The following is a 24,426-nucleotide window of genomic DNA, read 5'->3' on the forward strand; positions in this document are numbered from 1 at the left end:
GGTGCTGAGGGGGTGGAGCCCGTTTGGGATTCTCTCTTGCCCTCTCTCTCTGCCCCTCCCTTGCTACCGCTCTCTCTCTCTCAAAATAAATAAGTAAAAAAGTACCACCTATATACAATTATTATCCCAGCTCTCCTACTACTATTCCAATAACCGTTTCCTCTTATATTTGCCCCTCCTCATTCACATCCTTACTTTCTTAGAGCACCTACAATATTCCAGTCAGTACTTTTAATTCAATTCAAGATTGATGCTTTTCTGTCTACTATGTCCTAGGAAGGCTTCAGAGATATATTTGTAAACATAACAGGGCCAGCTCCTGCCCTCACAGAGCATATAATGCGGGAAAACAGGCCCTGTGTGAGGAGCATAGTGAAACAGGAGCATAACATAAGGGAATTTTAGTTTTTTTGAGGGGATGGAGGGGAGATGGGAGTGGAAGCAATCATCCTCGAAGAAATAATGTTTGAGATTTGAAAAATGAGTATATGGTCAGATAATTGGAAGGGGCAAGAGGGAAGAGAAGGGCAAATTCCAGGCAAAAGCTATAGCATATAGAAAGGCCTGGAGGTCACAGAGAATGTGGTGTAATGCCTTAATACACTGAGAGCAAGGGTAAAAGGGCGGGCCTGCAAGGATACACAGGCAAGGTCAACAAAACACGAACATGAAACAAAATGCCAAGCTTGAACACAAATTCCTGACTGATGGTAAATGTGATGCCCATGTGGGCAATTTTCTTTGAAAAATTAAAAATGATAAAATTATCACTAATAATCTTGCATTTGGCTAATACTTTACCATCTGTGTCACAGAAAATAGATTATGAAAGGACAGCAATGATTCTGGCACCCAGTTAAACAGCTTTTCCCATTAAATTCTGATGCCTATCTAGTAAAGATGGAAAAATATATTCCGCGTGCTCCACCTCAGTGGCCATGCATGTTAATGAGCAATTAACCTTTTACTGCTCAAATTAAATTAAATCTCAAATCACCTTTAGATCCTGGTGCCAAAGCGGCTCTTTTTATAGCATAGGTCTTGAGACATCTTTCAAAGGAGTCATCCCAAAGAGCTACTACCCCATCTTTTCCTCCAGTTACAAATCCCTTTGAAAGTAAAAGCTTCAAGTTAATAAAGATCTAAATATTGAAAAAAATAACTTTATGTTGCAAACCTCTAGAGGAAAGAACATTTACAGCTAAAAATTACAGCTTACAAACAAATTAGCATAAGAATCTATTATGTTTTTTATACATCAACATGAAAACTACAAAAATATTTACAGTAACAATAAACATTCTACTTTTAGGACAGGACTTTAAGAGCAAGGTTTGTAATTTGGAACCATAAGGTAACTCTACCACTTTTAGCAAGATACATATATTCTCCTGGATGCTTCATAATCCCATCCTTCAAAAAGAGAGGATAAGAACAGTAGTTACCTCACAGGATATGGTGATAATAAAGCACTTAAGCCATTGTTGACACACAGGAAGAGATTAAGAAGTATTGAGTTAAAACTGTTTTTTAATAGCAGACCTATTTCACTCTGTGTTCAGAAGTTTGAAAGAGGAATAAAAGAAGGTAGAAAGGCTCTAGTTTACAGATTATTACTGGGTGGCTCAGCTCCGCAGAAAGGCAATACTCCTTTACTTGTGAAAATGCTCTACAATCCATGATCAAATTATGTTTAATGTAAAAATATCTTCAGGATACTTACTTTTTCCAATGCATGCATACTAAACACTGGCCCATCATGTGCTTTAACTGTTTTTACAAGAAAGACATCTCTCCAGATACACACGTCTCCTGTGGATGTTCCAGAAAAAGCCATCTCTTCAGTCCATCCATATACTGCACACATCATCGTGTCATTTTTCCCCAGTGTGCCCACGTAGCCTTTTCTTCCAATCAATCCTCCCCCTGGTTCATAAAAAAATATCACAGAAGTACCACTTTTAAAATGTATAAAATGATAAAATTTCTTTCCTACTGTAAATGTTTAAATAGAGACTTAAAAAGAAAAATATAAGTCTCTCAATCAGCAACTTGCCTGGCTGAGACAGCCACACCCACAGCACCTTTTAGGCCATAGCTTTTTGGATAAAAACATATATGCTAAGTTGGCTTTAATCAGTCCTTAGCACTTTTGGTTGGTTTTCAAAATTTTTTATTATGACATATTTAAGAAAACAAGAGAGTACCAAAAAACCTCAATACAATGAATGTATGTATATCCCCTAACAACCTACATAAAATTGTAAAAACAACGAAAACACGATGCCAATCCCATCTCCCTTTTTCACCCCTTACTATTGTGAAAGTGATGTTGACTATTCTCATGCATTCCTTTAAATTGAGTGGTTTGGGAAAATGCAGTACATTTATTAGCATACTTAAAATACAGGAAAAAGCAACCTTGTAATGTTTATTTTTACTACTTATTTGTAAATTCTTAGGCAATGTTAGATTATCCATGTTTTAATATTTTCTATAATACCATCCTGTATGTACAGTGAACAACAGTGGTTTGTCCTGAACAACAGTGGTTTGACCTGCGTACAAGTCTATTTTTACATGATACTTTTCAATACAGTCCAATAAATGGATTTTCTCTTATGATTTTCTTTCTTTACAATGTTTATTAAAAAAATTTTTTTTAATGTTTATTTATTTTTGAGAGAGAGACAGACAGACAGAACATGAGAGGGGGAGGGGCAGAGAGTGAGGGAGACACAGAATTCGAAACGGGCTCTAGGACCTGAGCTGTCAGCACAGAGCCCGACACGGGGCTCGAACTCACAAACCACAAGATCATGACCTGAGCCTAAGTTGGATGCTTTAACTGATTCAGTCACCCGGGCACCCCAAAATGTTTCCTTTTGAGAGTGAGAGTGTATGTGCACACATGTGGGGTAGGGGCAGAGAGAGAAGGAGAGAGAATCCAAAGCAGGCTCAGCACAGAGCCTGACATGGGGCTCGATGTCATGCACTGTGAGATCATGACCTGAGCCAAAATCAAGAGTCAGATACTTAACCAACTGAGCCACCCAGGGGCATGCGTCATGATTTTCTTAACATTTTCTTTGCTCCAATTCACTTTGTTGTAAAATTATGCTACATAATATACTTTATAAAATATGTGTTAATTGATGGTTTATGTCACTGGTAAAGCTTTGGGTCAATAGTAGGCTATTAGAAGTATTTGGGGAGTCAAATATTATATGCAGGGTCAGCACCCTAACCTCCCATGCTATTCAAGAGTCAACTATATTCCTTTGCAACTTGCTTTTATCACCAACAATCTGTACTGGAGTTTTATATATGTTGATTTGTACATCTAGAAAATGCATTTTTGTAACCCTGTAAGCATTCCATTATATGAACATAACCGTCCATCCATTTTCCTATTAATGGGCACTTGAGTTGCTTCCAAGCCTTTGCTATTGAAAACAACACTGCTTTGAACATTCTTGTAAAGGCCTCTTCTATTCAAGTACAAGAGATTCTCTAGGAATGCCCAGGAATGACCACAGGGTATTCACAAAAGGGAAAGCACATAAATGAGAGGTATCATCTGTTGCCAAACTATTTTACAAAGTTGAGGCACTAATTTACACCCCCATTAATAGTGAAAGGAGTTCTTGTTGCTTCCCACCTTTCAGGAATATTTGGTATTGTTAGACTGGGGGATATGAAATACCAACTGAATTTTACTATGGTTTTAATGTGCATTTCTCTGATTATTTTTTATCATATTTTCCTATTTTTTATTGGCCATTCATTACCTATTGATATCTTTTGCCCAATTTTTTTCCCAATTGAACTTATTCATTCATTCAGGAAATATATATGCCAGGCACTATTCAAGGCACTGGGGGTAAAGTTATGAACAAAAGAGACAACAAAACTCCCTGTTCTCATGGAGTTTCCTGGTGAGACAGTCAATAAATATAACAAATAAGCAAAATGTGCAGTATGTTAACAGATGATGATGGGTGCTATGTAGAAAATGTGAGCATAAACGGGAGATAAGAAATGGGAGAGGCCCGTTTTAAGTAGGGTGGTTAAGAAAGGCCTCACTGGGAAGGTAGAAGTTGAATGAAGGAGGTAGCAAGAGCAAGCCATGCAAGAAGAGGGTTTAAGGCAGAGGGATCACCAAGGGCCCAATGCAGGAATGTGACAAGAACCTTCAAGGAACAGCTATAGAGGTCAGTATGGTGTCGCAAAGAAAATAAGGGAGGAAGTAATGGGAGATGGGGTCATAGAGGTCAAAGGCAGCATTACAGGCCATTGTAAGGATTTAAATTTTACTCTACATGAGATGGGAAATGGTTAGTGGAATGAAATCTGGCATATCATGTATTAATAGGTTCATTCTGATTTCTGGGTTGAGAGTAAATCAGAGAACAGCAAGGAAGAAAGGAGTTAGATGTCTATTTCAATCATCTGGGCAAATGATAAAGGTGGCATGGACCAGGGTGGTTGGATGGAAATGATGAAAAGTGGTCATACTCCATATGGGGTGCCTGGGTGGCTCAGTCAGTTAAGTGTCCGACCTCGACTCAGGTCACCATCTCACGATTCAAGAGCTTGAGCCCCTCATCCGGCTCTGTGCTGACAGCTCGGATCCTGGAGCCTGTTTCAGATTCTGCGTCTCCCTCTCTCTCTCTCTGCCCTTCCCCCTGGCCCATGCTCTGTCTGTCTCTCTCTCTCTCTCAAAAATAAACATTAAAAACAATTTTTAAAGATAATAAATAAAAAATAATTTTTTAAAAAGTGGGCATATTCCAAATGTATTCAGAAGACTGACTTTTCTTAACACAGCAGTCAGAGTTGTTAGTGAACTTGTAAGAATAATTAAGTGGACTCATGAGGGGGAAAAATAGGTCAGAATTCCCTCAAGGGAAAGAAGAAGATAAATTGCAAAGTAAACATTTAAACAATGGTCTAAAGGTGTTAAAGTACATAGATAAGAAGAGAAATTGATTAGCAACTCAAGGGTCGAGTTGAAGGAAGGTTTTTGTTTGGTTTTATTTATTTAAGATAGAAAAATAACCCCACATTTGTATGCCAAAGAGAAAGAGTAAGAGGGAAAAGTGAGGATGCGGGAGAGAAAGGGAAGAAGGGCTGCAGTGATGTCCTTGAGTGGGCGAGAAGAGAAAAGATCTAGTATAAAAGGGAAGGGACTGGCTTTCAGGAGAGCACAGACTGTCATCTGGAGCAGGAGAGGCAAACTACAGGCTGTGGGCGAAACCCTGTCACCCTGTCAAAAACCTGTTTTTGTACAGAGCCCACTGGAACAGGTTAGCACTGGGAGCTACACAGGCCATGCTTATTTCCTTCTCTGCTCCCAGAAACTGCCTCCCCAAATTTTGGCTGCCAGCTAGTAGTTTCCCAAGGTCTAAGCTTGTTACCATTGACAAGTTGAGGACTTTGCTAATGGCAACTGGCTAATGGCACCTAGCAGTGGAATTCTGTCTAGGAGCTGCCTCAACTCTAGCTAGCTCCTCAAGGTGAGAAGGTAGGGCTTTCCAGAAGGAGAACACACTAGGACCTATGTGTCACTGGGGAGGAATAAGACCGACCATGGTTCCCCCAGCCCAAACTGCCAGGCCCTTTCACTACAGCAAGTTGCTCTTGGAGAGAATATCTCCAGTTAATGGCAACCGGGTATAAAATAGGGTAGGAGTTTTCACTCTTGTTCTGTAAGTACTTATATAATATTCTTGATTTTGTCCCTGGGCCTAGAAGTCTAAAATATTTGCTATTTCTCCATTTACAGAAATAGTCTGCCACTCCTGGTTTAGATAATAATCAACTGGGTTTTCTGACAGGCACAGCATAACATATTCCTATTGTACCAGGTCATCATTGCACTCAAAAAACTCTTGGTGGCTCCCTGCCCCTACCAACCATGAAACAGAGCTCAAATTCCTTCGAGGACAGATTAATAATTCCTAAGTTGAAATTCTCAAAGCCTAGATCTGAGACAGGAGGTCAGAGCTCCCTTTTAGACTCAGGCCTACGCCATGACTACTTAATTTACATAAAGCTATGCATTTAGAGGATTAGCACTTACTCCAATGAATAAAGTGGTTACTTATTTCTCACTTGGCTAGTGAACTCCATGGATCAGAACCCCAAAAGTGAGGAAGGCTGGAAGGCACATCAAAGTTTTAACATTTACCCATATGGTTCAGTTTCAGGTCTACTATATGACTAATGAAACTTAAGGAAAAAGTTATTCAATTGTAAATCTCTTCATTCCAAAACTATTTACTTTAAGTCTCTTTTTTAAAAAAAATTTTTTTTTAATGTTTATTTCTGAGACAGAGAGAGACAGAGCATGAGTGGGGAAGGGGCAGAGAGAGGGGGACACAGAATCTGAAGCAGGCTCCAGGCTCTGAGCTACCAGCACAGACCCCGACGCGGGGCTCGAACTCACAGACTACGAGATCATGACCTGAGCCGAAGCCGGATGCTCAACCGACTGAGCCACCCAGGTGCCCCTTTAAGTCTCTTATTTCAAAGAAATTTACAAAGGTTTTTGGTTTTTTCCAAGACAGAAATAATAAGTACTACTTGTTTGGTATTTGCAATTCCAAGTAAATAAGATACTCTAAAATTTTGTTTAAATATATAGGAATGAAAATGTGAAAATACTTCTTTTTACTATGTAAATGTATATACACCATGATCTGATGAGTTTGTGATAAAGTAGAAAATCCAAGTCTGAAAACTAATTCACGTTCTATGTAGTTTACAATTTGAAAGTAACCTGAACTTGGGAAATGTCTTCACTAAGACTGTTCTTTTCTTAGATAGGTTTTATTTCTATTATTCGCGTATTTTATCTGTAAGGTTTAAGTGGGCTGAGACTTAGATATCAAACTGGTGGAATTTATAAGTATACTACTTATACTACTAGTTTATTTAGAAAGGAGACATTTTTTATTTTAAAATGCAAACTTATTTCACAGCTGCTAATCTACAGTTACAAATGACTCAAGCAATACGATTTTCTGCTTCTGTATCATTTTATAGCATATAAAGAATTTTTACAAAATTTTTCATTTTCAGTTTATACTAAAAAATATGTGTTTAGCAGAAGAAAGGAGTTTGGACATCACTTGATTCATCTCATAAGTTAAACCCTTTTGAAAATATGAATACTACATCAATGTAGTCAATAAATACAATAAAAACAATCTTCTATTTGTTTATAATATATCAAGACAATTGTGAATCACTTAAAAAAACATTTTGGCTAATTTTAGATTTTCATAAAAGATTCAAGGGTGACAGAATTCTTGAGTTTAACATCTTACATACTATAGACTATCTGTCAAAACTAAGAAACCAACATGTTTAATGCATTTCTATTAACTGAACTCCAGACCTCATTCAGATTTCACCTGTTTATCCATTAATATCTCCTTTCTGTTCCAGGGTCCAATCTCAGATACTGCATTGTACTTAGCTAAATCACTTTTAAAAGTACTAATTTCTTGTTTCAAAGGAGTAAAAAGAAGAACTTCCTTACCTGCTCTACGCCAAAACTTCACGTGTTTAATTCCAGCTGTAATTAACTTATCAGGCACGTAGGGGTTCATCTTTACAACAAAAATCTTATCTTTACTTCCTCTGAAAAAAAACAAAACAATGTTTTAACTCTGAAGATAAATCTTTCCTATAATAATCTTTTGCCTAATCCATACCCTACCTTGATTACTCCATTACTGAACCTTTGACCCACTTATCTCTCAGGTTTGGGCTATATAATCATGAATTTGCACATTTGCTATTCTGTCATAATTTTAAGAGATAGGAGCAGTGTGAAGAGAACTTTTGAATAGCACTTACTATAGTACTGTGCATAGGGAACTGTGGCATGAATCAGTTAAAGAAAAAACTTTTATAATACTTTGTTATAGTTTAACATAGCCATTCCAAACACAAAGTTCCTCTTAAACCATTTTTTATTTGGCCATTATCTATGTGCTGAAAGAAGCATTTAACTGTATTTTTAAAGTGCTTTAATGTCTCATTTTAAGGAGTAAGACATTAAAAAAATAATCTCTGACACTGTTGACTATTTCCTCCTTTAAAGCAATTGTTAATATTTTTTATTATAAAATACACACTCATAGTAGAAAATTTAGAAAATGGAAAATGTAACAGAAAATAAAAATAATCTCTAGCTTCTTTATGATATAGATGTGTATGTTTCATCCTTCAAATATATGCTATGTGCATTTCCAATGGCTATATAATAGTTTATCATACAACAGAATTCACTCTACCTATAAATGCAGAGTTTTAGATAATAGCTACTTCCAATGTCTTACTACAGTTACAGTAAAAGTAGGTACACAAGGGATAAACCTACAAATGAATCCTTAATTTGTCTTTTTACCATGATTATACTATTCATTCAATGGTAACAAAGATGGTAGCAATTAAAAAAAGGTTACATGTTTGATTTCAAAACTGTTTTAATTAAAAAAATTTTTAAGTGATTTCAGTACTTTGCCAATGTGATATCAAGTTTTTCCCCCACCTTGCTACTGAAAGTTTCTCTCCTTTCTTCCAGTCCCACAGCACAATAGTGTGGCTATCATCTATTCCAACTGAAGCCAAACGTTTCCCATCCGCTATAAAAATGAATCAGAGAGACACTGGCCATTAACATTCAGAAGATAAAAAACATTCAGTACATGTTCTGAAACCACAGTACTATATTTAAAATTTTATAAAATGATGTTAAATGTTAGGCATGCATATATATAGCTATAAAATAACCAGAATTTGTAAGCAAGGAAAGAGTAATTTCTCAATGCATTTAAACATTGTTATTTTTCTCTGGCCTCATTTCCAGGTTAGGATGGGGAGGAGGTAGATAAGTGGAAAAAAGAGATTTTAAATGAAAAGAAAAAATTAAGAAAGAAGGAAAGATTTACTTCAATTAAATTTACTGTAAGAACTCTATTGTGATATAACAACTCCTAGGGATTATGAAAGTTAACTGAATGAAAAAGATGTAGGTTACAACCTCGTACCGTCATTAATATGACCGTTTGTAGTGAAGGTCAATTATATTAGTTGTTACTATTATCAAACAAGTAATGAATGTATTACACAAATGACTGAACTAAGTCAGTCGTGCTGACAGGTGTGCACATGTTTATAGGCTGCAAAGGCCCAAACTACAATTAAACATTTACCACCCTGCCACTTTTTGCAAACCTCAATTAGTTCGTTATCACTACCTGTGAAATTTCTCTTGTTGACTCCCTTGTTTGCCATTAATCTTCTTGTTTCTTGACATTCAGCATTTCCCTAAAGGCATATTTACACTTCCCAATAATTCACTCTCATTTCAGTTGGAGCAGCAGAAGGCACAAATTTGCCGTTTCTTGAAATAAAATCCTCTATTAATGGTATTTCTCCCCTCTCCCCAATCCACATCCTAGCTTTCATTATAGATCTACATGCAGTTGTTAAAGTGTAAAATATAAAGCAAAGAGCTAAAATGGTCTCAAATTATTCTTATAAGATAGCCTGGAATTATCACTTTGTAGAAATGCTAGAAAACAAGTATCTCAGTATTCACCTCTTTCTTTCTTAGCTTTCACCCTAAACATTTTCAGTTTACTCTGTGGCTAAAAAATATTAAGTGAGACTGGGGTTTTCCCAAAGCAAGAGGTACATAGAATGAGCAGTAATTCAGATGGTTTTAGATGTTATACAAACATTTTCTGTTTTAACAGAAACATATTTATATTAATGGGTATTAAAAATAACACACGTTAAGTTATAAGCTAGCCCGCAAACCCACACTCTCTGCCCTGACTGGTTAGGACAATAGTATGTACATTTGAAAACAACTGTGTAGGGGTGTCTGGGTGGTTCAGTCGGTTAAGCGTCCGACTTTGGCTCAGGTCATGATCTCGCGGTTCATGGGTTCGAGCCCTGCTGACAGCTCGGATCCTGGAGCCTGCTTCGGATTCTGTCTCTCCCTCTCTCTCTCTGCCCATCCCTGCTTGTGCTGTCTCTCAAAAATAAATAAATGTTAAAACGACTGTGTAGGTCATAGCTACATGACAAGTTTAAGCAACACTGATTTCAACTATAATGCTATATATCACCTCTGCATTTTAACCATTCTTATTGAGACAGAAAACAGCCTTACCTGAGAAATCAACAGCACAGACACCATATTGGTGGCAGCCCTTTAATACTGACAATGGTTTAATGGTCTCTGTATCCCATATGTGAATTGAGGGATCCCTACCTACCTACAATAGAAAGAATTATAAAAGTCATACAATTAAATTTTTTATTTTCATATGTATTAAAAGGAAATAAAATGGGATTTTACAGTCTTATTTGTTATGGGCATTTATCAAATAAAAAATATAAAGCAGATTGTATATGTGACTGACATTTCTTTCTTACATTTGTTAAAATGCTAATGAGGCTAAGCTCAGTGTTTCTAGGACTGTTCTGTGTGACTCACAAATCTTATCCTATACTTCATCAATAAAGATAATTCTCACTGAGCACCTATAGTTAGCTGTATTGCCATGCTAGAACAACGAGCACTAAGACATTCAGGTAAATTTTGCAAACTCAATAGGAAAACAAGACATTTTCAGTTAAATCAGAATATCTGGTAACAGATGCTTAATGAAGAGGAAAGGCTGTAAAGAAAAGGAAGGGAGGATACGTGACCTGGCCTTCAGAAAGTGCACTCTCAGATAAAAAGAGAAGAAAGCAAGTACATTCTAGGCTAGGATAATGCTATAAACAAAGATACAGAGGTACTTAAACAAGTACTTAAAACAAAGTACTTAAACAAAGTACTAAGCAGTTAAGACTCTGAATAGATGCTATCACTTAGGTTTTACTTGGTTTAGATGTTCACTGATGCACAGGTAAACTATCAATTTGTAATTATTCTCTTAGACTCAAGTGATCACTTTTAACTACAAGGATAAAGAGCTAGAATAGCTTTGCCTGTAAAGGCAACTCCTGAAATAAAGGATATAGCTGCCAATTATTATTAATTTTGAGACTGATTTTATATAAAGACATAACAAATAACAAGACTGCCAACAGCCAATATTTCACTGAAGTTTTTCAGCCAAACGTTCCCACGGACCATTAAGTCTTCTGTTTAACTTCTGTAGAGTTTGACACTTTTGATAATTTCACAGTAGCACTGTCTCCTGGTTCTTTGATCTCCTGGACTCTTACTAATGAGTTTCCTTCACAATTTCATTACCTGTCCCTTAAATATAAACTCCCCCCAAATTCTGTCTTTAATATTCCAGTCTTTTCATTCTACATTTTTGCCTTGGGGTATCTCACTTTCAGTTTCAATGGTTAAATCAACAAATGACTCCCAAATTCTACTTTCTAATATTAAACTCTTCTTCTGAATTTAAGACTTACATTTCCAATTGCCTATTGGACATCTCACATGGAAATGATGATGATGATGGCAAAGGCTAACATTTACTGAGAACTGACTTATGTCCTAGAAACTGTTCTAAACGCTTTACAAGGATGGACTCATGTAACAATCAGCAATTCTAAGAGATAGGCAATGACGATATCCTTATTTTAAAACATACAGAGACTAAGGCACAGAGAGGCTAGGTTATTTTCCCACAGCTAATAGGTGGAGAAGCTTGAACAACACCATGTTCAGTGCTGGCGAAGATAAAAGAGTGAGTGCTATTAGGGCACGTGTGGGGCATGGCAGTCAGGGATGAGAGGAGGGGTTAGGCAAGTTTTCAGATGTTACCTAAGTTTTAAAAGGAATAAGAATTAGATGAAGTTGGAGGACTGAACAGAAATGGAGGGTAAGAATTTTCCAGAGGAGGCAACTAAGTAAAAGATGTGAAGCAGTATTATACATAGACAAATTCTAAATAGCTCAAAAGACAGGAGCGTAGTTTACCAGGAAATAATTGGTAAGAGATAAAAAGAGGAGTCTGGGGGCGCCTGGGTGGCTCAGTTGGTTAAGCATCTGACTTCAGCTCAGGTCATGATTTCATGGTTCATGAGTTTGAGCCCTACATCTGGCTCTGTACTGACAGCTCAGAGCCTGGATCCTGCTTCGGATTCTGTGACTCCCCCTCTCTCTGCACTGCCTCCCCCTGCCTCTCTCTCATTCTCTCTTTCTCAAAAATAAACATTAAAGAAAATTAAAAAAAAAAAAAAAGAGGAGTCTGGAGTTGGCCTAGGTTAAATATCTTGAGTTGCATGCTAATGAACTTACACATTAGCTTAAAAGCTACTGATAAACACAGAAGAAAAGAAAGATTATTAGTGGATTGAGAAAATGGTTAGGGGGAAAAATCTGAAGATGTAAAACTAGTTGGTTGGTTATAACAACAGATTAGAAAATTATGAAGCAAAGAATGGCCAGCAGAGATAAGGTAAAATACAAAAACAAAACAACAAGGCACAGATGTAGTCATGGTAGAGAACTAAGCTATCTATATTCAGGGCAAATCTTGGATGCAGCTCTGGGACTGACTGGCTCTGTTGGGTGAAGAGAACAAGTCAGATTCTCGGGCTTAGGCAACCAGGCTAATTTAACGTCATGTTCTAAGTAGGAAATACCAGGATAAGCAGGTTTGAAAGGAAAGCTGAATCTCATTTATCTCCATTTTGGACACGCTGAATCTGAGGTACCCACAAGATATCTAAATGAGTGTGTTTTAGGTAAATTTTTAGTGAATTGTATATTCATCCAACTCATATTAGATTGTGAGCTCTTGACAGTGGCAGCCGCTGAATTATCTTCATGTTTCCCCAAGACATTTAATGCTTTCAAATAAGAAGCACTCAACAGATTTGAATTAAAATTTTCAAATTAGGGTATAGTCAACATATAAACGTTGTCAGGTAATGTTCTTTCAGTTTCTTTCACCTCCAATTACAATCACAGTTCATGACAAAGGAGCATTATTTGTACTCTACTCCAACAAAACAAAACACCATTTAGATTTGTCATCTAAATTTCAAAGCCCTCAGATAAAACACTTCAGAAATACTTTTACTTTTGATATTTTTTTTCATTTTTAACAATTTTAAGAAACATTTAATTTATTTTAAAAGTCTGTAATTATAGAAATGAGACTGGCTGGTTGAAACGTAATACAGGAAAGAAGCGGAAAGCACTGGGAGAAATAGGGAAGGCAGTGTAAGCCTGTGCCTTGGGAGAAAGGATTGGACTCTGCAATGCCTAAAGCAGAGTACTGTTGTTCAAGTGAAGCCAGAAGCAAAAGACCTATGGCTTGATGGTGAAGGAAACCAGAATATATCACCCCAAAATATGCCTCTTTGACACAGAAGTTATTTTCAGCTGAGGGCAATAAAGGAAGAGCCCCCCCAAACTCCACCTCCTTTTCTGCATAAATGCGATATATATATAGATATACACATATTTGTATACCTATAATAATTATACATATATGTGTGTGTGTATATATATATATGTGTGTGTGTATGTGTGTGTGTATATATATACATATATATATATATATACACACACACACAATTTTTTCAACTATATCGAGATACATTTGACATTATACAACCGGTTGATTATGTAAGTTCTCCCTTTACTGGAGACAGACTCAGCCCAGAGACAGCACAAGAGGAATCCAAAGAAACCTTACTCCAGGAGTTTCATCCTATATATACCTTCCCACAGCCTGTGGCCCTTAGAAGCCTAAAACTGCTTTCCTTTGTCCTGTCATTTCTTTAAGAACCTGCTGTTTTCTATACAAGGTGGAAATATAAGCCATCATTCTGAGTTACTTTGGTTTAGATTTCTCCAACGTGATATGCACTACACCTGTTAATAAACTTTTGTTCTTCTTTTTTACATTGATTTTTTTGTTAAAGAGCCCCAGCTGAAAATCTAGGACGTCTAGACCTAAAATTGTGCCTCCCCTACAGTAGGTATCCAGGGATGTCCGGTGGGCATAATGACTTTTAATTTAATCTAACTTGAATTCTCTCCAATCCCAGAATCATGGTAGCAAATGACCAGTTTTTATACAGCTTTCATTACAGTACTGCCAGAACAACTTAACACTGAAACTCCTTGCCAAATGCAATGGGTAAATAATTGTGCTTTAAGAGGAATCTTTTACATAAACTAAAGGTAAAGATAAACAGTGCCCCTGAGGACCTCACCAATCCTTCTAATTAGTTCTTCATCATGCCCCTAAGATTTGAATACTTCAGGCTACTCACAGTTTTTTAAATAAGCTGTGTTTTGTGGGATTTTTGGCCCACTTTTCCAAATAACATACTTGGAATACTTTCTCCAACCTCCCCTGTCAGGTAAACTGCTCAGTGCAAATGTCATCATCTCCATGAAGTTTTCCCTGATTCTATTAGGCACAATTAATCAGTCCTTTGTTACACTGCAAAAGGAATTTATGCATATCTCCTCATTAGTGGTTCTCAGCAGGGGTCCATCTTTGCCTCCCAGGAAACATCTGACATTGTGGAGACATTTTTGGTTACCACAATTGGGTGGGTGGTGTTAATAGACATCTAGTGAGTAGAGGCCAGGGATGCTGCTAAACATCCTGCAATACATAGGATTACACCGTACGCAACAATGCAACTATTCTCACAACAAAGAATTAGCTGGCCCAAAATGTCAATAGTGTCAAGGTTAAGAAACCCTGCTTTATTTACACTTTATAACCTTGTATCACGACTTTTCTTGCATGTATGCCTTCCCCCTCAGAATATGAATGTTTACCACGGCAAGACCATGCCTTATTTATCCTTATATTCCCAGCACAGCACATTTCCTGGTACACAGCATGTGCTCTATGAATGTTTTTGAAGAAATGGAAGAAAGGAGGGAGGAAAAAGGAAGGAAAGACTGAGCAAGAGGGAGGCACAAACGAAGGGAAGGAAGACGGGGGAAAGAAGAAAGGAAGAGTGTTCTCTGCTTTCAGGAAAGCTCTACAGAGTGATGCAAGTTGCTGACCCCCACAGTTTAAAAAGCCAGACAGACTAAGGGACCTTTAAGCTTTACCATTTATTAGCTCTAAGATCTTTCAGAAAATTATTTAATTTCTTCAAACCTAAACTTCTTCATTTGTAAATGGAAATGGTTTCTCTGTAAAACAGGTGACAAGAGTGAAATAGGGTTGATCTCTGAACAACGTGGGGGTTCAGGTGTCAATCCCTGCACAGTCCAAAATCCACGTATAACTTTTGACTCTCAAAAAACTTAACTGTTGACCAGAAAGAAGCCTATTGACAACATAGTCAGTTAACAGGTAGTTTTATAAGTTACATGTGTTATGTACTATATTCTTAGGACAAAGCAAGCTGGAGAAAAAATGTTAAGAAAATCATAAGGAAAACACATTTACAGTACTGTGAAAAATCTACATGTAAGTGGAGCCATGCAGTTCAAACTTGTGTTGTTCAAGGGTCAACCGTATATACTAAGAAACCAGTAAGGTGTTTACATATAGAAAGAATGTATAAACATCACCCTTTTCCTCCTTCTCGAAGAATACCCACATAGAAAAATATCAGTCAAAACTTTTCTCAGTCTTCTATTTCAACATTTCTGCTTTGTACTTTGGTAAACCTGAATGGTTACTATCATGGTTGTAAAACAAAAATGTAGTCATCCTGTTTGTCACAGAACATTTGTTAATTTCATTATTTTTAGATAACCCAACTTAAAGAAACCAGATTTCTAGTCTTTATGTTGCTATGTTTACTCTACTAATTAAAAAATATATATCCGGACAGGAGGATGACAAGCCAAAACTTTTAGTTCCAAATAAAAAAAGAAAAAAATCAAAACAATAAAAATCTAAGGAAAACAGTAGGAAAAAATTGGGGGTAAATTTTATTTGTAAAGAATTCTTTATTCTTCATTTCCTAGAATACAAGAGAGATTTTTTTAAAAAGTGGACTAACCTAACTGTAAACCCAAACAAAGGTCTAACGTATCTGGCCTATTGCCATGTAGTCTTTCAAAGGCCTTACCTGGCCTGTTGCCACATAGTCTTTCAAAGGATGAAGAGCCAGGCAAAGAATATCATCATCATGACCCAGGTAAAAGCGCTGTGTGTTCTGTTGCCGATTATAAATGACACCCACTGCTGCGACATGGTACACAATCTCACCAATTTGAGTATAAAAAAGGTTACTTCGACAGTCATAACCTCTGTAACTGAATATAGAAAACATATCACATAAAATTAACATTAGACTTATATCTGGTCAATATGGACTATACAGAGGAGAAATAGGTACCTTTTAGGTCAATTTCCAGTTTTACAAGATACTACACAACTAAAACAAAATACAAGCATCTCAAATTCCATAAACGTTTATGAACTGTTCTGATTACAAATAGCTAAATCCAAGATATAATACTGAATGAAAAGGAAAGGTGCAGAAAAGTATATATAGTATACTACTATTTGCATGATACTAAATTTGTGTACCATTAAACAAAAGTTGTTACTTTTTTATGAGTGAAAGGGAAGAAAATGCCCTTGGAAGGTGAAAAATGATGGCTGGAAGGGCAGAGCCGGGAAGATTTTCTTTTTTGTTTTTGTTTTTTTGAATATCTAATTGGTTTTATTAAAAGATTCATGACTCAGTATCCCACCTAGCAAGTAGAGGGGAGCTCCCTGAGAAAAGGATTTTCAAAATGTACCCTTCTGTACACATTGTTGAATCATGAGTATACCCCAAAAATGTTCCAACAACATTTCTAAAATATTATACACATCCAGAAAAAATAGCTGAATCTTTTTTAAATAGTCAATATAATTCCATTTATAGCAACCCTTCTTTTGTGCTTCAAAGAAACTCAATATATAATATATAACTACAAAGAAATACTGCCTATTTTAACACCAGAGATACAATATTCTTACTAAATGAATCCTTTTTCAAATTCCTGAAAGCATTATCAGTCAGATAAGAAAATGATTACTGGGTAGCAGAGAAGGGAAGGACTGAATGGAGAGTCTGTTGTTTCAGGATGAAATATGACACTTGTATTGCCAGATGTTCTAAGAAAATTCAGAAACTTTATCTTATTGAAATTAAAATACAAGGGCCAAATGCAGGCCAAAAAAAAAGGGGGGCACAATATAATTCCAAATCAGAAATATTTAGGAGAAATGATAATCTCTTACATTTTACTTATTTCCATTTGTTTAAAGAACTCCATTTCTATAAATGTAATACTAAACTTTAATAAGACAAATTTATTTTCAACACTTAAGCACTTACATAGTGCTCATCATGCACCAGACAATATTCTAAGTCACCAAAAACACTGGCTTATTTACTCCTCATCAGAATCCTATGAAGTAGGTACTGTTACCTTCACTTTACAGATGGGAAAGGCACAGAAAGGTTGAGTGACTTGCTCAAAGTCACAAAGCTACTAAATGTGAACCAATATGTAAACACACAAATGAATAATAGTTGTTTCATACCCATGAACAAAGTGCAGTCGGAGGCTATTTCCTGGAGTCCGCTCTCTTCTTTTAGAAGTACTGCCTTTTTGTCTCTCCTTGTACTGTTCTTTAAGCTGAGGTAGATCTTCTTTGTAAACCTTTAAATAACGTACAGAAGTAAAAATAATCTTAGAGTACAAATTAATAAAGGTGTTCACAGGTTCCTAATGTAACTTTCAGACATTGTTACTAACGCTTAGTAAAGCTTTAACACTTAAATAAGAAGGCATTTTATGAAATTTTCTTCCTTGGAAACAACAAATTTACATTTTCTGTGTATCGCACTGACAAATACATATTTAGTGTTCCATGAGATTATTATTATTTTTATCCTCAAGTTAGTTAACATACAGTGTAGTCTTGGCTTCAGGAGCAGAACTCATTGTTTCATCTCTTACATATGACACCCAGTGCTCATCCTGAAAAGTCCCCTCCTTAATGCCCGTCACTCATTTAACCCAACCCCTTACTAACCCCCCTATCAATCCTCAGTTTGTTCTCTGTATTTAAGAGCCTCTTATGGTTTGTCTCCCTCTGTTTTTATCTTATTTTTCCTTCCCTTCCCCAACGTGCATCTGTTAAGTTTCTCAAATTCCACATGAGTGAAATCATATATCTTTCTCTGACTTATTTCGCTTAGCATAATATCCTCCAGTTTCATCCACGTTGTTGCAAATGGCAAGATTTCATCCTTTTTCTTTGCTGAGTAGTATTCCATTCATGTATGTATGTATGTATGTATGTGTGTGTGTGTGTATATATATATACATATATATATGCATATAATTCTTGAATTCTTAATTCATTCATTAGTTGATGGACATTTGGGCTCTTTCCACAATTTGGCTATTGTTGATAGTGCTGCTATAAACATTGGAGTGTACGTGCTCCTTTGAATCAGCATTTTTATATCCTTTAGATAAATTCCTAGTAGTGCAATTGCTGGGTCGTAGGGTAGTTCTATTTTTAATTATTTGAGGAACCTCCCACTGTTTTCCAGAGTGGCTGCACCAGTTTACATTCCTGCCAACAGTGCAATAGGGTTCCCCTTTCTCCACATCCTCGCCAACATCTGTTTCCTGAGTTGTTAATTTTAGCTATTCTGACTGGTGTGAGGTGGTATCTCCTTGTGGTTTTGATTTGTATTTCAACATGATGAGCAATGTTGAGCATTTTTTCATGTGTCTGTTTGCCATCTGGATGTCTTCTTTGGAAAAGTGTCTGTTTATGTCTTTTGCCTGTTTCTTCACTGGATTATTTGGTTTTTTTTTGGGGGGTGTTGAGTTTGGTAAGTACTTGGATACTAACCCTTTATCCAACAAGTCATTTACAAATATCTTCTCCCATTCCACTGGTTGCCTTTCAGCTTTTTTTTTTTAATGTTTATTTATTTTTTGAGAGAGAGAGTGAGAGAGAGTGTGAGCCAAGGAGGGGCAGAAAGAGAGGGAGACACAGAATCTGAAGCAGGCTCAGTCTCCAAGCTGTCAGTACAGAGCCCGACATGGGGCTCAAACCCACCAACCATGAGATCATGACCCGAGCCAAAGTCAGATGCTTACCTGACTGAGCCATCCAGGTGTCCCTGCCTTTCAGCTTTGTTGACTGTTTCCTTCACTGTGTAGAAGCTTTCTTATCTTGATGAGGTCCCAAAGTTCATTTTTGCTTTCATTTCCCTTGCCTCCAGAGACATGTCAAGTAAGAAGTTACTGTGGCTGAGGTCAAAGAGGTTGCTGCCTTTTTTCTCCTCTAGGATTTTGATGTCTTTCCTGTCTTACATTTAGGTTTTTCAAACATTTTCAATTTATTTTCATGTATGATGCAAGAAAGAGGTCCAGGTTCATTCTTCTGCATGTTGCTGTCCAGTTCTCCCAGCACCATTTGTTAAAGAGACTATCTTTTTTCCACTGGATATTCTTTCCCACTTTGACAAAGATTATTTGGCCATATATTTGTGGGTCCATTTCTGGGTTCTCTATTCCATTTATCTATTTGTCTCTTTTTGTGATAATACCATACTGTCTTGATGATTACAGCTTTGAAATATAGGTTAAAGTCCAGGATTGTGATAGCTCCAGCTTTGGTTTTCTTTTTCAAGATTGCTTTGGCTATTTGGGGTTTTCTGAGGTTCCATACAAATTTTAGGATTGTTTGCTCTAGCTCTGTAAAGAATGCTGGTGCTATTTTGATAGGGATTGCATTGAATATGTAGATTGGTTTAGGTAGTATTGACATTTTAACAACATTTGTTCTTCCAATCCATAAGCATGGAATGTTTTCCATTTCTTTGTGTCTTCTTCAATTTCTGTCATAAGCTTTCTATAGATTTCAGTGTGTACAGATTTTTTACCTCTTTGGTTACGTTTATTCCTAGGTATTTTATGGGTTTTGGTGCAATTGTAAATGGTATCTTTTCCTTGATATCTCTATTGCCTCATTATTGGTATATAGAAATGCAACCAACTTCTATACACTATTTTTTGGTGGAGTCTTTTGGGCTTTATATGTAGTGTATATTGTCAGCTGCAAAAAGTGAAACTTGGACTTCTTTGCCAATTTGGATGCCTTTTATTTCGTTTTGTCGTCTGATTGCTGAGGCTACGACTTCCAATACTATTCTGAACAACAGTGGTGAGAGTGGACATCTCTGTCATGTTCCTGATCTCAGGGGGAAAGCTCTCAGTTCTTCCCCATTGAGGATGATACTAGCTGGGATGAAATTATTTTTTTAACAATGTCTTATTTTTCTTAATGTTTACTTATTTTGAGAGAATGTGTGTGCACACATGTGCATGAGCACACAGGTCGGGGAGGAGCAGAAAGAGAGGGAGACAGAGAATCCCAAGCAGGCTCTGTGCTGCCAGCACAGAGTCCAATGAGGAGCTCGATCCCACAAACAGTGAGATCATGAACTGAGTCGAAATCGAGAGTCGGACATTTAACAGACTGAGCCACCCAGGCACCCCAAAATTCTAATGCTTCATAAGAAAATATTTTAAAGAAGATAAATGGAACTTTACTGCGACAAAAAGCTATAGGCAAACAGAATTACAGGCATACTTAATATATCAAGCACTTATTATAAAAGAACATTTTACACAAGTGTACTTTAACTCTTAAAGGAGAAAAACTGCAATAGAAAAACATTTCTTGGAAAATTAAAAACCACAAAAGATAACAATAAATCAATAAACAACAGGGAGCAAGATAAAAAAGAAACTAGAGTTTTTCAGAAAAAAATCACATGATAATAAAAATTACCTGCCGACGGTAGGTAAGCTGTGTCTCTTGTTCAATTTCAGAATCCAGTTCTGGAACATCAGACAGATCTGAATCTGATTCATCACTATTAGAGTCAGCCAGACTTTCTGTAATTTTTAAAAATGAAACACTACTTGTTTAAAGAACATTCATTTTCAAAACAGCACTGTAAAATTAATATTTAGAGCTGCCTGTGCCAACTGACATGGTGACAAGCCATAAAACAATCACATGACATGATCTATTCAAGAAACACAGATGTCAGTAAATGGTATCACAGATCACCTTCCCCTCCACCTCACCATAAACTCAACAGCTACTTTAAATGCCTTTACTGGTGCCACAACAACTGCTGCATCGAACTTGAATGTTGGGCAAATGTAAGTGAATATGACCTATAATTAACATGAAAAATATCTAGAAAATACTATATGCAACAAATGAATTAACACTAGATAATCATGTTCATATATAACTATATATGAAACCTAGATATCTATCTCCCCAAGAATGCACTGAATGTTTGTTTCGATAATGTAACTTATTTCACTCATCCGTCCATGGATTAAAACACACTCAAAAGTACTTTGTATTCCATGCTGATAATCTGACTGGAAACACATACAGCTAGGATTTTAACATTTCCACTAACAAAAAAACTATACGTTAACTTACTAAGACTAATGACATTTCAACAGTAAAATCACTACTTTAGGGTTACTGTTCGGGCAGTGTATACTACTCACCTTGGGGTGCTATGTGAAGAGCATCTTTTAGTTTTCTTTCAGGAATAAATTTCCACTGGAAGACAGAGTGATCTGCTCCACCAATAGAAATAACCCACTGATAGTCATGTGACCACCTGATATTAGTTACATGACCCGAATGGCCAATATATTTTTTAAACTTGGCTCCTAAAACAAAAAAATATGCCTTTAAATTGATAAACAAACGCCAACACACACACAAAAATACCACTTCAAACCACAATTTCTATACCTGAACCAATACATCCTCCTTCCAATATCTTAACTAGGATCAAAGAGTAAAAATATTAATTCAAGAGTTTATTGAATTAAATCAATGAGTCTACATGAAGGGATGTAAGTCTTTGCTCTACTGATTCACAATGGAATTTGGCAGGAACCCCAAGGGTTGTGAGGCATTTTCTTACTGCTCAAAGAAAAGCCTGCAGCCACAAAGGCATCAACTGATTCCACATCACAAAATTTGAATGTTATGACCTGAACCCTTTGGTTTTTAAGTGAAATTCAACTAGCCTACTCCACCCCCATCCCTCCTAGTCCTAGCAATCAGAGGATCCTTCTAAAACTTAAGCCATCAACAAAATACAACAACATACAGAAAGGAATATACAGCATGACCAAATGGGATGTATGCCAGGAATGCAATGTTGGTTCAACATTCAAAAATCAATACAATACCCCATATTAATAAAAATAAAATATGCCCAGTTGTCCCAAAAACTATCCTTTATAGTAATTCCTTAAACCTATGTTTTCTATAATGTTCTTCAACCTAAGCTTGTCTAATGTTTCTTCATGATTAGATTCAGATGATGTGTTTTTTTTGGCATAAGTGACGTATCCTTTTGGATACATCATTTCCAGGGGCAAAGTTCTATCATTAGGGATGTTAGGCTGTATCATTTGGTTAAGGTATTATACACCAGATTTCTCTAACTGTAAAGGAACTGTCTAACTTTGTGGTTAATTTTTATTATTTTTAAGTTTATTTATTTTGAGAGAGCACATGCATGAGTAGTGGAGGGGGAGAGAGAAGGAGAGGCAGAATCCCAACCAGGTTCCATCCTGCCAGCGCAGAGTCTGACACAGGTCTCGAACTCATGAACTGAGAGATCATGACCTGAGCCAAGATCACCAGACAGACACTTACTAAGCTGTGCAGAAGCCCCTGTAGGCGATTTTTTAAAAATAATGTGTGTGATTATAAGAACCGCTTTTGTGTTTCTAAGTTCAAAAAACGTTCTCTACATCCTGCTTAAACCTAATATTTGGCAAAATATACACATCCCTATTAGAGTACATTGGACACAATAATGTTTGGCTTCATTTTGACAATGTTTAAAAAAAATTTTTTTTGAGAGAGTATGCACAAGTGTGCGTGTGTGAGACAGAGACAGAGAGACAGAGAGAGAGAGAGAGAGAGAGAGAATGAATTTCCCAATCAGGCTCCAAGCTCAGTGGAAAGCTTGATGCAGGGCTAGATCCCACAACATGAGTTCATGACCTGACCCGAAATCAAGAGTTGGAAGCTTAACCAACTGAGCTACCAGGTGCCCCAATGTTTTAAAATTTTTAAATTAAGTTATAGAAGGCCTATATGTCAGGATGGCAAAGCTCCATCAATTAAAATCTGGAGATGAACTTTTACCTTGGCTATGAATTTAGGGATAGCATCTTAATGAAAGCATAGAAGATTTGACCAAGACTCATCTAAAATTACAATTTACTGCTGCTTAATAGCAATGCTGTTAAATTTTAGGAACCAATTTTTTTTATGTAGCAATAATACAAGTCAGTAACTTTCTAGATAGGTAACCTGCCACAGTTCACCCAGGAAAGTCCAATACGGTAAGATTTAGTCCCATCTCTCTCATATGAGAATGCATAATTTAATCATTGAGAGGACTTTGGCTATTACTTTCTTTGATGGGGTCCTTTAAGTACTCTTAGCCACCAGAGTCTTAAAAAGTAAAGCCAGAAGGGTGTCTGGGTGGCTCAGTCATTAAGTGTTTGACTCTTGATCTCAGTTCACATCATGATCTCATGGTTCATGAGATCAAGCCCTGTGTCAGGCTCTGTATTGACAGCACAGAGCCTGCTTGGGATTCTTTCTTTCTCCCCCTCTCTCTTTGCCTCTTCTCTGCTCACTCTGTCTCAAAAAGAAAAAATATATATATTAAAAGAGAAAGTAAAGCCAGAGATTCCAGCAAACAAAATTCTTAGCTTTTTTTTTTTTTAATTTTTTTTAAACATTTATTTATTTTTGAGACAGAGAGAGACAAAGCATGAATGGGGGAGGGTCAGAGAGAGGGAGACACAGAATCTGAAACAGGCTCCAGGCTCTGAGCTGTCAGCACAGAGCCCGACGCGGGGCTCGAACTCACGGACCGCGAGATCATGACCTGAGCCGAAGTCAGCCACTTAACTGGCTGAGCCACCCAGGCACCCCCAAAATTCCGAGTTTTTAAGATGTACTAATATTGTCATATTTAGGCATATGAGGAAGTTATATGAGCATGTATTCTAATTAACTGCAATGGGCAATAGCCCCAAGAGAGTTGTAAATAACTCTCTAAGTTATAGATAATCCTCTGAGTCCCTTCCAAATTGTATTCTACAACTACTCAAAGATCAATCTCTCTGGAAGAAAGAACCATGGCAGCTTAACAAACAAGTTATAGAATAAGTCTAAGGGAAGCTAGTTATTTATAATTAAATGGACAGTATTAATAACTATTTAATAATCAGCACTGCTTATTTAACTATGAGAAACAGGTATCTTAAAAGTGAACCTCAATGTCCCACCTTTCACAAAGTGACTCTGACTCACTAAAACCAACAGTATC

At 36.7% G+C, this 24,426-nt stretch overlaps 1 protein-coding gene across 5 annotated transcripts in view; it reads right to left on the bottom strand.

The window, feature by feature from the left end:
• EML5 (EMAP like 5) overlaps positions 1-24,426 on the bottom strand; it is a 178,836-nt gene that overhangs the window by 81,847 nt on the left and 72,563 nt on the right. For 4 of the 5 annotated variants that reach the window (XM_042990305.1, XM_042990303.1, XM_042990306.1 and 1 more), the window contains 9 exons: positions 21,560-21,727; positions 20,814-20,920; positions 17,535-17,653; positions 16,063-16,249; positions 10,199-10,304; positions 8,567-8,660; positions 7,550-7,650; positions 1,724-1,926; positions 998-1,109 (listed from right to left, as the gene is read on the bottom strand). In XM_042990305.1, the coding sequence (XP_042846239.1) occupies positions 998-1,109; positions 1,724-1,926; positions 7,550-7,650; positions 8,567-8,660; positions 10,199-10,304; positions 16,063-16,249; positions 17,535-17,653; positions 20,814-20,920; positions 21,560-21,727 (1,197 nt within the window). The remainder of the gene's footprint in view (positions 1-997; positions 1,110-1,723; positions 1,927-7,549; positions 7,651-8,566; positions 8,661-10,198; positions 10,305-16,062; positions 16,250-17,534; positions 17,654-20,813; positions 20,921-21,559; positions 21,728-24,426) is intronic. The other variant, XM_042990304.1, reaches the window with a different exon arrangement.

The sequence above is a fragment of the Panthera tigris genome, chromosome B3, assembly GCF_018350195.1.
Source record: "Panthera tigris isolate Pti1 chromosome B3, P.tigris_Pti1_mat1.1, whole genome shotgun sequence".
NCBI lineage: Eukaryota > Metazoa > Chordata > Mammalia > Carnivora > Felidae > Panthera > Panthera tigris.